The sequence below is a fragment of the Oryza brachyantha genome, chromosome 5, assembly GCF_000231095.2.
Source record: "Oryza brachyantha chromosome 5, ObraRS2, whole genome shotgun sequence".
In the NCBI taxonomy this organism is placed as follows: domain Eukaryota; kingdom Viridiplantae; phylum Streptophyta; class Magnoliopsida; order Poales; family Poaceae; genus Oryza; species Oryza brachyantha.
The window spans coordinates 12850026-12863874 of NC_023167.2; the positions used below are offsets into that span (position 1 = coordinate 12850026).

At 46.8% G+C, this 13849-nt stretch overlaps 2 protein-coding genes across 2 annotated transcripts; one reads left to right on the plus strand and one right to left on the minus strand.

Annotated features, from left to right (window-relative positions):
• Positions 1-333: 333 nt before the first annotated feature.
• On the minus strand, positions 334-4578 carry LOC102703121. Its single transcript, XM_006654333.3, has 2 exons — positions 4382-4578; positions 334-2435 (listed from the first exon to the last, which is right to left on the minus strand). Exon 2 carries the CDS (start codon positions 2404-2406, stop codon positions 553-555), a length of 1854 nt encoding a protein of 617 aa, XP_006654396.1. The 5' UTR covers positions 2407-2435; positions 4382-4578; the 3' UTR covers positions 334-552.
• A 6995-nt stretch (positions 4579-11573) lies between these two features.
• Positions 11574-12935, plus strand: LOC102713638. Its single transcript, XM_040524650.1, has 2 exons — positions 11574-12558; positions 12649-12935. The coding sequence occupies exons 1-2, from the start codon at positions 11574-11576 to the stop codon at positions 12663-12665; spliced, it is 1002 nt and encodes a 333-aa protein (XP_040380584.1). The 3' UTR covers positions 12666-12935.
• The last annotated feature ends 914 nt before the right edge of the window (positions 12936-13849 follow it).

Genomic DNA, 13849 nt, shown 5'->3' on the forward strand with positions numbered 1-13849 from the left:
ACGATATGAATTATGGAACCGGAGGGAACAATCCCCCAGATAAGCAAAATTGAGAAAGAGAACAGCTCTTCAAGTGGGGGAAAACAGCAAATGGTGTAAAGCAAAGCAAAAGGGATGAAGCCATCTAAACAATATTTGAATTTTCTATTTCTAGAAACGAAAGAAACCTAAGATATTTTAGCCCCCAAAACAAACATTTAGACTCCATTAGAATGCCCCCCTTTTCATAAAGAAAAATAAGCGTGCATTGACATGACAGAACAAATAAAGAAATGGATCACCAAATAACAATTGGTGAGCTATTTGTTAAGAGAGAGTAGGGGAATCCATCCATTTTAAGCCAAGATATCTTCAATTCTTCATTCATTTTTCATGCACAGCATTCACAGAAAGATGACTAATCTCGGCCAACAGTTGAGGATACACAAACACGGTTCAATACACAGGTAAAACTTGTCAACCAACTGGATCTGAGACCAAAACAAGAACAGAAACAAATAACAGCTTTTACTTTGTTTTATTCGATGGATTCTTACCTACAGGGTAGGGGAACTAGGAAGATCCTCCCCTGCAGAAAGAAGGCCACTCATAGGGCCGGGGTGATGGAGAAGGATCCATTGGAAAATTGCTGTCATGCAACCCAGCAATGCCTGCACCACCAAGGTTTCCAGATGGTCTTGTGGATCTACCACCCATAAACATCGTTGACCATGTGTCTGACAGCCATTCACTCTTTGCTGCAGGGTTTAATAATGTTGTGTCAAGGCTCCAGTCTATCGACGTGTAGTCACATGGTGATGGCCCATTAGTTCTCCAATCAGGACGAGATAGAGATGAAGAAGACTCAGACGAGCTCCATCCTCGAAACAACCCAAGCGATGAAGCCACGCCAAGGGAAGATGATGTTCCTCCAGAGCCCCAGGTACCACCCCAACCATTAGCAGCCAGCTCTATAGGATTGGAAACAAAACTTTGTTGATGGTTTGCATGAACAAACTGCTTAGCAGGATTAACACCATCCAAACTCATATTTCTTAGCCCATGACCTAAACCACCATTCAACATCATATCCACGCCTGATGCACCATTTAAGTACCATTCCCTTGGAGGTTCTGATGCAAACATACTATGGCTTGTAGATGGCAGGCTTTGTTTGGCAGCTGCAGATTGGGGACGCTGCATTACAACTACTGATTCTCGCAAAGCTCCATTATGCATTGCACTTTTCACCTCATTGCCCCCAGCCACATGCCGCGTTTCAGACTTTATTTGAGGTGTTGCAACAGGTAATGGAGATGATGTAATGTATGAAACTGATGGAACCGAATTAGCATTAAGCCGCCTTTTCTCAGGCTGAACAAATTGTTGCCGGCCTATCTCAGGCTTAACTGGTGGAGCCAATGGTTGAAAGCCTTTAACAGCATGTTCCTTTGGACCACTGCCATTTAACAGAAGCTTGTAGTTTAAGTCCTTCTCATCTCTCCTCATTTGTTGAACCCCAACTGAAGAAAACCCATTTGTTTGAGGCCTAGTTGGGTTCTGTGCAAGCATGATCTGCTGTTTGTTAGCCAAGCCACTTAAATCGCCAGATCCTTCATGGTTAGATGTAGTTGCCGTTGACTCTTGCTTCTGTGTCTTCAAAACCTCTTCAGCCTTTTCTAGATCACCCTCGGAAGAAACAACAGCCCTTTCAACCTCTTGCTTGGAACACTTAAATTTAACCTCTAGGGTTGCAATTTTTGCAAGCTCATCAGTTATATCAATCTTCAAATTAACCCCAGGCTGTTGATCTGCTGCTGTCTGCTGTTTGGTTTCCTCACTTCCATCAAAGTTGCATAGCCAGGCAACAGATTCCTCAAGGCAGCCCTCATTCTGTATAAGGGCCATTGTTGCTTGATCTGATGAGAAACCCATTGCAACAAGCTTCTGTGCAAGTGCCTCCAGCTTTCTCGACATTAGGTATCCCTTGCAACGCTCATGTAATTCCTGGGCACGCCTCTCTTTCTGCCTTTGATGCTTCTTCTCATTCTTTTGTCTGATCTTCTCACGCTTATCAATATCACATCCTGGAACAGAGTCCACTCGAGGTGCAGTACTTGTTGATTTTTCCTTTGGATCTTCAGACTCACCGGAACAGCTACCATTGTTAGAGGCACAATCAAAGTCCCCTGTACCATGGGAGCTACGTGAATGTTCATCTATCTCATCTGTATTCCTTAATTTGTCATTACCCTGGCTAACCAGCAAAGAGGATGATGGTTCCAACAGATGGAATTTTCCAGAAAAGTTGTTATAGGCACTTGCAACTGTGCCATTTCCCATAGGCTTTGCTGCAACCTTAGGTTGCTCTTTTGGTGCCTTAGAAGCTGACCTGTCTTTGGACTTGGATTTGGATGCAGATGGCATCTTCAACTGATGATCACCCTGTTATATACCTGCAGTCCAATTTTCAACCAAATAGTTATATTTACAGAAAAAAAATAAAACTTATTGCAAAGAAAATCGTTGCATATGCCCATCTAAGGGCTCCTTTATTTTTCAAAAAAAAAAAAAAGAGCATAGATTGGAGCATATGGAACTTCAGGATGACTAGATGTTGGAACTAGTTAGATTGAAATTTGAAACCTACTGGCAACACAAGTTCAATACATTCACATTTAACATATAATACTAGATGGTGGTAAGAAGAAACACCTAGTCTAGATTAGAATCCTAATGATATAAGCCCTTCATCTTGACATGCTAGTCAGCACAGACTACAGCTTGTGCTTACTGCTTCGATAAGCATAGCTCAACTTGATATCAAGAGGGTTTCTTAGAGCAGTTGGTAAAAACAAGAAGCTATTTGCGACAATAATAATTGCTCTTAAGCACAACAGGAACATTCCACTTGGTGAAAAGTATGCATCCCTTCCTGGCAGTTTTAACAACTAAAATTGCATTGTCCTATTGGTAAAAGCATATAAAGATTTTTCAGGAAATCAATTGCAGTTCAGCAAAAACCTCTACAACATAAAAAATAACAGCAAACTTGAAATTCATAACCAAATATATCAGATACCTCATTGTTGTTCTTAAATAGCTGAATTTAGAATAAAGGAGAACAATAGCTTGTAAAGAATGGACAAAAGATTTACAGCTCTGTCAATTCCCAAGTGTTGATTTTTATTTATATGTTGTAAAGAATGGACAAAAGATTTACAGTTCTGTCAATTCCCAACTGTTGATTTTTATTTATATTTTTTGAATATATCACACAACATTTTCCATTTCATTTGAGGGGCTGAGAATATGGAAACTGATCCTTCATAAAATGGTTGGGAAGCAGTACTAATCTTTCTGCACACAGGGTAGGTCTAAACTCCATGGAAAGCATCAATTATTGCTAAATAAAAAGATGAGGATTAAAAAAAGAATGCAGCATATACACTAAAGCACATGTTTACATAAAATACATCGATTCACCACAATCAATATTAGGGCCAATGCAACAGTAGTTCAGATGCATGATGAGCTAATAGCAAAAGCATGCTGAGTTGTTCACTAAACAACAATTAGCTCGATCTCCCTTGTTTTACTGAAACTAAATCAGCTACATTTCGGTGCTATGTTCATCTGACCATCATTCTTTGGCCATTTATAGTTTTATTATCATATACTAGCTACATTAAATACTGCTTGTTTGATCTACGTGTAATGACAAATCTGGTAATTTACTACATTATTACAGAATCAAAAACCGCTTGTCCTTACAATTTTCTAGGAGCATATTTTCCTCCGTTACCTTTTATAGGATTGTCAAGTCCGAATCAGAATATTACGAGTACCATAATAACAAGTTCGATCACGCAAATGTTTGCACTTAATAGCCTTTAAAGTATCTTTTGTGTCTCCGTCCCTGCCTAAAATCTAAAACTTACTTATCAGAATTCAGAAAGCGAACAAAATATGGAAGAGAAACTTTCTCCTGCCATAGAATAATAACCAGCACAGTTTCATTAAAAAAAACATAGTGAAATGGAAAGGGCCTCCTGGAATCGAGAGTGCACGACTCCACCCCCAACCAAATTCACAAAATTTCTAGGCCTGCTGCGTCCCTCGAGGCCAAGCCACCAGAGAAACACCCTCCAACTCCGACGCCACAGGGCCCCCACCGCCGAATCAATCGCGTGATCCCCTGGTACCAAACACCGGCCCGCGGGCCCGAAATTCCGCGGCGGCGGACCACCCGCCCGCGTGCCCACGCCGCAGTCCCATTCCTCCGCCCCCGCGGATCAACCCCGGGGCGCCACACGCGTCGCCCGCATCGGAACCCCGAGACGTAAGAGGGATCAGGGAGAGGAGGGGCGACGAGGAGAAGGAGGGAGGAGACGACGCTTACCGGCAGCGTCTGCTGGCGGGCGGGCGGAGACGACGAGAGGCGTAGGGTTTTGGGCGCCCGGCGCTGGCGGCGGATGGCGGAGGCGAGATCGAGAGGGCGAGGGGTGGATTTGGCGAGTTAGGGTTTGGTTGACGCGGGGCGGGGGCGGGGTGCGCGGATGGTTGTGGGAGACGAGAGCGAGCGAGCGAGCGAGACGAGCGAGAGAGGGGGAGGAGAGGTGAGGAGAGGGGATCAACCAACCGATCGGGTGGGTCGCGTGACCCGAGCCGAGCGTGCGTGAGGGGGGTCGTCTCGTCCGGTTCGGTCCTGGCTAGCCTGGTTCGCGTGTGGTGGGAAGAGGCGCCTGCGTCTTCCGCTCCGCTGCTGTCTCGTCCCGTCCGCGTGGCTGGAAATGGAAGCGGAAATTTGGTCGGAAGTGGGTGGAATGGAAGCTTCTGGTCCAGCCCAGCGCCAAACAGCAAACTGTTAAGGTAGGCCTAGTTGGGCCAAACTGTGGACTCTGGCAGCCTGGTTGTGCAGGATGCCGTAGCACCGGGAATCCGTTGAGATCAAGTTCAGCAGATGGTTTGATCAACTGGAAAGACGAGGACAGAAATTCCTTGGTAAAATTGGTAGCGCCAGGTTAAGTCGCATCGGAAGTGAAAAGGAAGACAATGGTAAAGGAATTCAACATGGTGCTTACTAAACCCTATATATCTGACAAGTTGAGTCTTACATCGGTCATACTGAACACAAACAAAGAAAAATAGGTGAAGAAACCAATCCATGAGTTAACATAAGTAAACCGATTTTCTAAATACCTTTAGATAGAAAATTGAATCAATATATTACAGACTCGTAACCTTCGAATCCGCTCCATGACCTCCTTATCTAGCTCCGACAGGTTAGCGCTAGGGTGAGAATGGGAGGTGTGAGGAAGTTGCTCGGGTTTTGGGGGGTGTGGATAGCGCAGGTCTAATGGTGCATGAGGTCACGGTGGCACCATTGAAGCTGTAGGTACAGAGGAAGGAGATGCCAGTGAGTGAAGGCGGATCCAACAAATGCCACCAAATACGAGAAAAAATAGTGGCATGCGGAAATCTTATCACAGTTGGGGAAGGAGCCAGAAGGGTGGCATGGAGGCGAATGATGGTGTGGTGGAGTCAGGACCATTTTAGCATAGCAATGGCGCCAGCCAACCATGGGCACTCGTCGGCATTGGGGGGTCGAGGCAAATAAGTTTAAAAGCGTGTGGCATGTGTAAGATGCGGTCGGCTAGGTGGGAAGTAGGGGGAGGAGTTAGTATTGATGTGTATGTTGGAAAGGAGGTTAAATGTGGATCGCAGTATCTTGATCTGATTGGCAAAAATATACAACATAGATAGGCTGAAAAACCATGGGAAAAATACTTAGACAACCCCAAGTAAAATGCTAACCCCAATTCCGGTACGTTCGATACAACCTCATAATCAAGCATAGAAGATGAATAAATGATAAATGTTATAACCTTTGTGATTCACTTGAAGATATGTGCCATGCATTCTTTCCTATTTAATTACACATAATATTATCATTTTCACATGTGATCTGCCCAATAGGGTTGATGAATGGTGGACAATAAAGAGTTTGATGGAGATCTAACAATTGCAGCGCCACTACAAGTATGAGCACTTTAGCAGGCCATGGGACAAGATGACGCAGACCGATATAGGAAGTGGGTGGTGTGGGGCTCCTGCCATATAAAGAAGAATGTGAAAAAAAAAGAGGGAACACCCTAATATTTTCAGAGGTGATCTGTCGAGTCAAAATTGATGATTGGTAGGTATAGAGGAGTTCGACAAAAACTTGGGTGATTATAGGAAGTACCCTTGCAAATGTGTGCATGTATGTAGGTGATGGGATGAGGTGACATCGATTGACATGGGAAAACTATGGTGTGGCGACTTCATGCCATAAATAGAACACAAGGCAACAAAATATCAAAAGATGATAATATGGAGGGAGATGGAACATGAGGACATGTCGTTGGTAATACCGGTAAATGTAGCAGTGACCTTAACAAGGCCGATGACATGTTGACAATCACATCCCTAATGCTAAATCACAACTTCCAATCATAATGCCGCAAGAGGACATGACGCATACAAACTATAGCTTATGCATATGTGTTGCCCTGCTCCCACCACGTCCTTCCCCTAGGTCATCGCCACCAAGCGCCCTCCCAGCCTTCCTTTAGATTGCTATAAACACTATGAGCCACATCTCTAGGAGGCAATGTTGCCATGAGATACAACAGTCATTCTGCTACCTCCTAACCCCCTTGCTTCCTAGATACCAATGCTATGAGTTGTCGTGAAGCCGAGCTGAAATTGAAACTAGGGTGAGTTGAGCTCGAGCTATTTTTGATAGCCATGTATATACCTACTTAAATGCAGGATGAAGCTAGGTTGAAGAAAACCCAGCGTAAAAACCCTAGACCCGAGTGCCATACCCGCACTAAGGTTGCGTTCGGCGTGGGGGGATAAGGGTTAGTTATCCGGCGTAGAAAACATAGTAATAGATTAGTACATAGTTAACTAATTATTAATTATAAAAAATTATAAAATAGATTAATATGATTTTTAAGTAACTTCACTATAGAAAATTTTCACAAAATACACTGTTTAATAGTTCGAAAAACGTGCACGCGAAAAACGAGTAAATCTGGGTTAGAAAATAGGGCAGTCGAACATGGCCTAAATACCCCATGTTTTTCTAGGGTTTTTCACGCTCTTGGGCTTTGAAGTTGAGCCCTAAGCCTAGCCTAGCACGACTGGGCTAAGCTTGGGCTTGTTTTTGGGCCGAATCAGATTGGGCTAGTTAGACTGAATGCCCATGAATAAGTTTATACCTATCTATATGTCACGCCCAGAAATTCCTCACATGAATTTCTGAACTTAACTGTGTATTAAATCCCTGTCCAGGACCAGCCAGGGTACACAAAAAGACAATGTTGATTACATAACCATCGTTCTTAGAAACAACTGAAAATTACACTTATTCTAGCGGAAATGCAGCGGAAAGAAAAAACAAAGGGGTAGACTAGCTCCAGCGGGTACGGCTCCAGTCCACAGGCAACACTTCGACGGCGGAACAGCTCACTCCTGAGAGGCACCTCCATCGGACTCTGCTTCTAGCTCTGGGTTGGGAAAGTTAAGCAAGGCTGAGTACAAACCACCGTACTCAACAAGTAACACGGACAAGGGGGAAACAAATGATGTATAGGGATTAACAAGGACAGGCTCGGGTTAGTTGCGACAAAGCAGCAATTTAAATAAATAACAGAGATTGAAAGAATAAAGGTAATTTAAATACAGTAAAGCATAAATAAATAAACAGTTGTAAAGTACCACAACACTGTCCAACGTTACACCACGTTGCAACAGGCCCAACCACTACTCAACGTTACACCACGTTGCAGTAGTCCCGAGTGATAACAGATTTTACTCAAGTTATTAGGGTTCACTAATCACAGTGAAGCTGGGAGTTCGCCCGTAACCGTGGGCACGGCTATTCGAATAGTTTATACTCTGATCAGAGGTGTACTACTGTACCCACAAGACACGACTCCACTACACTTGAACGTGCGCCGACATACCACCACGGCATACCGGAAAGGAGACCGTGATAGGACCCGTTACACAACCCTCCCTATTCAATCGTACCACACTTCAGGTTTCACCCCCTCCTTTACACCAAGTCGGGCAGTCCCCTCTTGTGCCTCGGTAGATCCGGAAGCAGGAGAAGCTTTCGTTACACCACGATTGCCCGTCCATACTCCATCACGCCTACCCTTGCCTGGGTACGTCAAATAGTTCGAAGTCATGCTCCAAATCCCACCTTACCCATTTCGGCATGTGGTTAGCACTTAATGACTTCCAGGGTTTCCCGTGAACCGGTCTTTAATCGCCATGGGTGCGACTCTCAAAACCATGCACCCATAGCCCACCATTATCAATATTTTAGTTGACATTAACCCGAACCGGGTAGTGAATCATTATCTCGGCTATTCAGAACTAAGCATAATTATATGTGATCCCATGAGCTATTTGTTCTAAGCATGGCTAAGCATTAACCTAGGCCTGACTCTAATCAAATTACCCCTGGTCCAGCAACGAACAAAATTGGATAAACAACGGCATAAAAGTAAGGTTTACCCGAAAATAGCATAAAGTAAGTACTTTAATTAAAACAATGCATATTTGAAATAAATAAGCGGGGAATTTGCAATAATGGGTTCAATATGTTCAAGGATGCGTGTCACTTGCCTTGCTCTGGCCCCTGGGGAACTTCGGCGACGATCTCGAAGTAAACCGGCTCTTCGGCGGGGTCCGAATCTAAGCGACAAAGCACAAAAATAAATAAAACAGGCACAAACTCTACTAAAACAGCAAAAGAAACTATTTTTAATGGATTCTTGATAATTTTATGAATTTAATGAAATTTGGATGGACCTAAACGGAGACTAGATGAATTACTTATGAATTTTAGAAGTTTTCTGGGTTTTTTAGCTAAACAGAAAAGTCCTAAATCAATTATTGCGCAATTAATGGGGCTGCTGACGTCAGCGAGGAGAGAGGAAGCTGACGGCTGACAGGTGGGGACCACCTGTCGGTGAGAGAGAGAGGGAGAGAGGCCTGACAGCTGGGCCCGGGAGGAGAGAGAGAGGGCGGGGCGCCGGGAGCGACTGACGAGTGGGACCCACTCGTCAGCGAGAGGGAACAGAGAGATGGGGACCGAACGCGCGGTCGGGCGGACGGCGGCGACCGGCGGGAGCGGCGGGCGACGCGGCGGCGGCGGCGCACGGCGACGGCGACGCGACGGCGACGGCGCGACGGCGACGACCGGCGAGCGGCGACGGCGCGACGGCGACGACGGCCGGGGCGGCGACGCACGGGCGGCGGTGGAAGAACAGCGGCGACGGTGACTGGCAAGCGGCGACGGTGCGGCACGCGCGGGCGCAAGCGACGGCGGCCAGACGTCGGCGACGCGGAGGCGACGACGACCACGGTGGCCGGCGGGAGCGGCGGGCGACGGCCTCGTCCGGCGACGGCGCGCGACTCGGCGGCGGTCGGCCGGAGAGGGGGAGAAAGAGGGGAGGAGGGTGCGGAGGCTCACCGGCGGCGGCGAGGGTGCGGACGGGTCGGCGAGACCGAGGCGAAGGTGGCGACGCGGGCGGGAGCGGGAGATCGGCGGTGGCGGCGGAGATCGATTGGCGGCGGCGAGGCGACCGGGCGCGACGGCGACGGGCGACGGAGGAATGCGCGGCGCGGGAACGCTCACTGGCGGCGACGAGGGTAGCAACCGGTCGGCGACAGCGGGACGGAGGTGGTGGCGCAACAAAGCGGCGGCGACCGGCGTCCGACGGCGAAGTTGCGCGGCGGCGGCGAGAGGCGGCGGCGCGGCGGCGACACGAGCGACGGCGGAAAGTGAGCGGCGGCGCGTGGCGACTCGGAATTTATAGGGTGGCGGCACCGGCTAGGGCGGGCGGAGGTTGGAGACCGAGTCGGCGACGACGCGGTCTCGGCGGCGGCGGTTGCGGCGGCGGCGCGGAGTCCGGCTCGGACGCGGCGCGGCGCGGGCGAGCGGCGAAGGAGTCACTGACAGGTGGGCCCCACCTGTCAGTGGCGCGGGAGAGAGGAGGGAGGCGGCGCGGACTCGCGGCGCGGGCGTCGCGCGAGCTGGGCCGAGCGGCGGCCCAGGCGGGAGCGCGCGCTGGCGGGCGGAGGGAGGCCGGCTCGGCTGGGCCGGCCGAGGAGGAGGATGGGCCGGCTCGGCTGGGCCGGCCCGGGAGGGAAAAGAAAAAGAAAAAGAAAAAGGAAAAAGAGAGAGGGAGGAAAATTGGACTTCTGCCCAATTTGAGAAGGAAGGGAAAAAGAGAGGAAAAAGGAGGGAAAAAGGAAAACCCCACTTTTGCCGAGTTTTAAATTAATTTATTTGGCCAAATTTTATACTTCTGCAATTTGAATTTAAATCCTGTTAGTCGATTTGCGAGCCTCGATTTAAGTGAATTAATTCCTTTTAGAGGGATTTTTCCTGAGTTAATTAAGCCAATTGTTATTTACGGATTTCTTTTTTTACGATTTAGGCTTAGGACGAAACTCCGGGTGTGACACTATAGCTAGGGGAAGTAATGAGTCAAGGCCCTCGGGTACTTTTACAGCCACATTCAGTCTTAAATATATTTTTAGCTTAAAAATCTATAAAGTTTCAGCCTATACTTTTCCAAACCCAGCCCTTTAAATTTTCTAGACCAAAAACTTCAACCCATTACCACCACTATCTATGTACCTCTATACTGCATACTTTGAGAGAGCTCTGCCACCTTTTTTTTCCTTGAACGCGCAAAATGATTGCACGTCAATATATTAGCAGGATAGAGCTCTACCACCTGAAACATAAAAAAAATGATCATACTGATTATGCATATTATATTATGATGATTGTAACTCGTATTTTTGTAGTTTGTGCTAGAAAACATGCAACTAAAAATATTGTGGGCCCTTCGTTTTCAGTTTTTCTGAAAAATCAGTAATCAGAAATTTGGAATTGATTAATATAAGGTTGTACCTAACTTGGACTCTCACTTTAGTGTTACCCCGTCTTTTCGCTTATGATTATGTTTATATCCCAATTCCCAAAATTTGAATATTCAACCTTACAATTGGGGTTGTTTTTTAGGTTTTTTCACCGAAGTTTATTTTTCAGTATTAGTTTTTAAATCGCTAAGAAACGTATATAAAAGTTTTATTCATAAATTATTTTTCGTTTGCAAATATGTTACCCTCTATGTTTGTAACTTTATTATGGAACTCCCAAAATTAATTATTATCAGGCAATGATTTATTCTTTTAGTCTATGCGACTATAGTTTTAAGTATATGGTTATATTTTTGATGTTTATATAATATTAATAACAAAAGCCATACCGCGCACGAGTTGCCAACTAGTATGAATAATGTGGTGTGGTTCGCTTGATTTGACCGGGAGACCGAACGAAAAGCATGTCCTGAAGATGAACGCTAATAAGAAGATTAAATCAAAGCAAAGCTAAAGCTAAAGCGCCGAAAAAGAAAAGCAAATGATGCCTCCCAGCTCTCACTCGAAGTCTCGAACTGAAGCAAGGTATCAATCTCAGCTATAGCCTATACGCCGACAGCCTTAGCTAGTATGTAATGTTCTTGCGAACACTCATCTCCCGTCTCGATCGAGCGACCACCATGGCAGTGGCGCCAGCACGTCCTCACCTAGCTGCGTTGCTCGCACTGTGCGCATTCGCCATGGCGCGGCCGCCGGCCGCCGCCGACGCCGCCAACGTGCCGATCACGACGTGCCGGTCCTTCTGCGGCAACATCACGGTGGACTACCCGTTCGCGCTCCGGGCGGGGTGCGGCCACGCGGGGTTCCGCGACCTGCTCTACTGCATCAACGGCGCGCTGATGCTGCACCTCCCGTCGGGCTCCTACCGCGTCCTCGACATCGACTACGCCTACCGCGGCCTCACCCTGCACGACCCGGCCATGTCCGACTGCCGCGCGCTCGACCGCTCCCGCGGCGGCCGGGGCAACGGGTTCGTCGTCGAGCCGTGGCGCGCGCCGTACCTGGCGCCGGACCCGGACAACGTGTTCCTCCTCCTCGGCTGCCGCGCCAGCTCGCCGCTCTTCCAGGGCTTCCCCGACCGCCACCTGCCGTGCCGGAACGTGTCCGGGATGGGCTGCGGCGAGTACTACGGCTGCCCCGCGTGGGAGGACTACGACGGGCGGCGGCCGTCCGGCGCGGCGTACGGCGCGTCCGTTCCGCCGGAGTGCTGCGCGGTGTCGTGGGACGCCATCCGGGCGGTGAACGTGAGCCGGCTCGAGTGCGAGGGGTACAGCAGCGCGTACAGCCTGGCGCCGGTGAGAGCGGCCGGGCCGGCCGGATGGGCGTACGGCATCCGGGCGTCGTGGGCGCTGCCGGAGGCGAACCGCGGGTTCTGCGGCGCGTGCCGCGCCACGGGCGGGGTGTGCGGCCACGACGGGGACAGCCACGGCGACCTCTGCCTCTGCGGGGACTGGAACTCCACCTCCAACTGCGACTCCTCCGCCGACGCGGCACGGCCAAGCGCCGGCTCCGCGCCTCCGCGTGCCATCGCCGCGCTTTGCTGGGCCGTTCTGGTCTCAGGTAAGCGTAACGAAGATATCTTCTTCTTGGGCAAATCCAGATTCTCCTTCGACGTTTCCTGACATGCAAGAGTGCTACCTTTTGCTGCAGGATTTTCATTTCTGTAATGGTGGACTGGTATGCATCAGTGGAAAATCTGCAAGTGTGTTAATTTTGATCGAGGAGTGATCTACTAGGGATTATAGCTGTTGTTTATTATATATGGTGCTCCTTGGGTTCGATCTTCGAAAGTTCAATTCTTGGAGGGAAAACCCCATTTTTTTAATGCTTTCCAGCGATATATAGAAGGGACTATCATGCATGTAAGTACGTAACTTCTATCAAAATGAAACAACTAGGTGCCCAAGAGAAATGCTACCTATATGGAAGTGGATTTTGTGCAGGCATGTGCTCATATTTGTTGAATGGGATTTAAAATAGTTAACTTTCTAAAAAAAACATCAGATATGGTAGATTGTTTAGCTTCTTGCGTCACATATTTCTACGGTCAAACTTTTCATTTGCACGTATAGGGAAAAAAAAATCTTACTGGCATCTCACAACTGCTTTATGTGTAGTTTTTTAGTTTGTTTGTTACTACTCCCTCAGTTTCATAACGAAGATGTTTGACTTTCTTAGTTATAATATTTAATTATTTATCTTATTCAAAAAATTATGAAAACATCATTTATTTTGCTTGTGACTTACTTTATTATAAAAAATTTTAAGCACGACTCGTCATTTTTTTATATAGTACTAAATTTTCGAATAAGACGAATATTTAAACGTTATAATCAAGAAATTCAAACATCTTATATTATAAATATAAAACGAGGTAGCATTTTTGATTCCACATGTGTATACTTTGATAGTAATGTTTATTCGTGTTGCTGATTAGCAAGTGTGCGCTGGTGGCGCACGGATCCAACCAGAGGTAGAGCCAACATATGTGCGACCAAAACTTTCTAACTCCAGATTAAAACTTTCAACTCATAAGGTAAAGATTTCAAAACTTTCAACTCGTAAATCATCTATATCTATCCATATTCATATGCTTTAAAAATTACTAATAATATACTCGGTCTAATGCTCTGTGCAAGTCAACTTTTGCAAGCAAGTCGCTACTGAAAACCATTTATCAAAAATTTGGATACATCTTAGGAAACAACAAAAAAAAATGCAGATTACTCGGATATTTTCTACTCCCTCCGTTTCATAATATAAGTTTTCTAGCATTGTCTAGATTCATATGGATGTTAATGGATCTAGACATATATATAAATTATATATATTTATCAATTGATGAATTTAA

Coding starts and splice junctions, on each gene's coding strand:
- LOC102703121 (XM_006654333.3), bottom strand. CDS start 2,406: ATGCCATCTGCATCCAAATCCAAGTCCAAAGACAGGTCAGCTTCTAAG.
- LOC102713638 (XM_040524650.1), top strand. CDS start 11,574: ATGTTCTTGCGAACACTCATCTCCCGTCTCGATCGAGCGACCACCATG.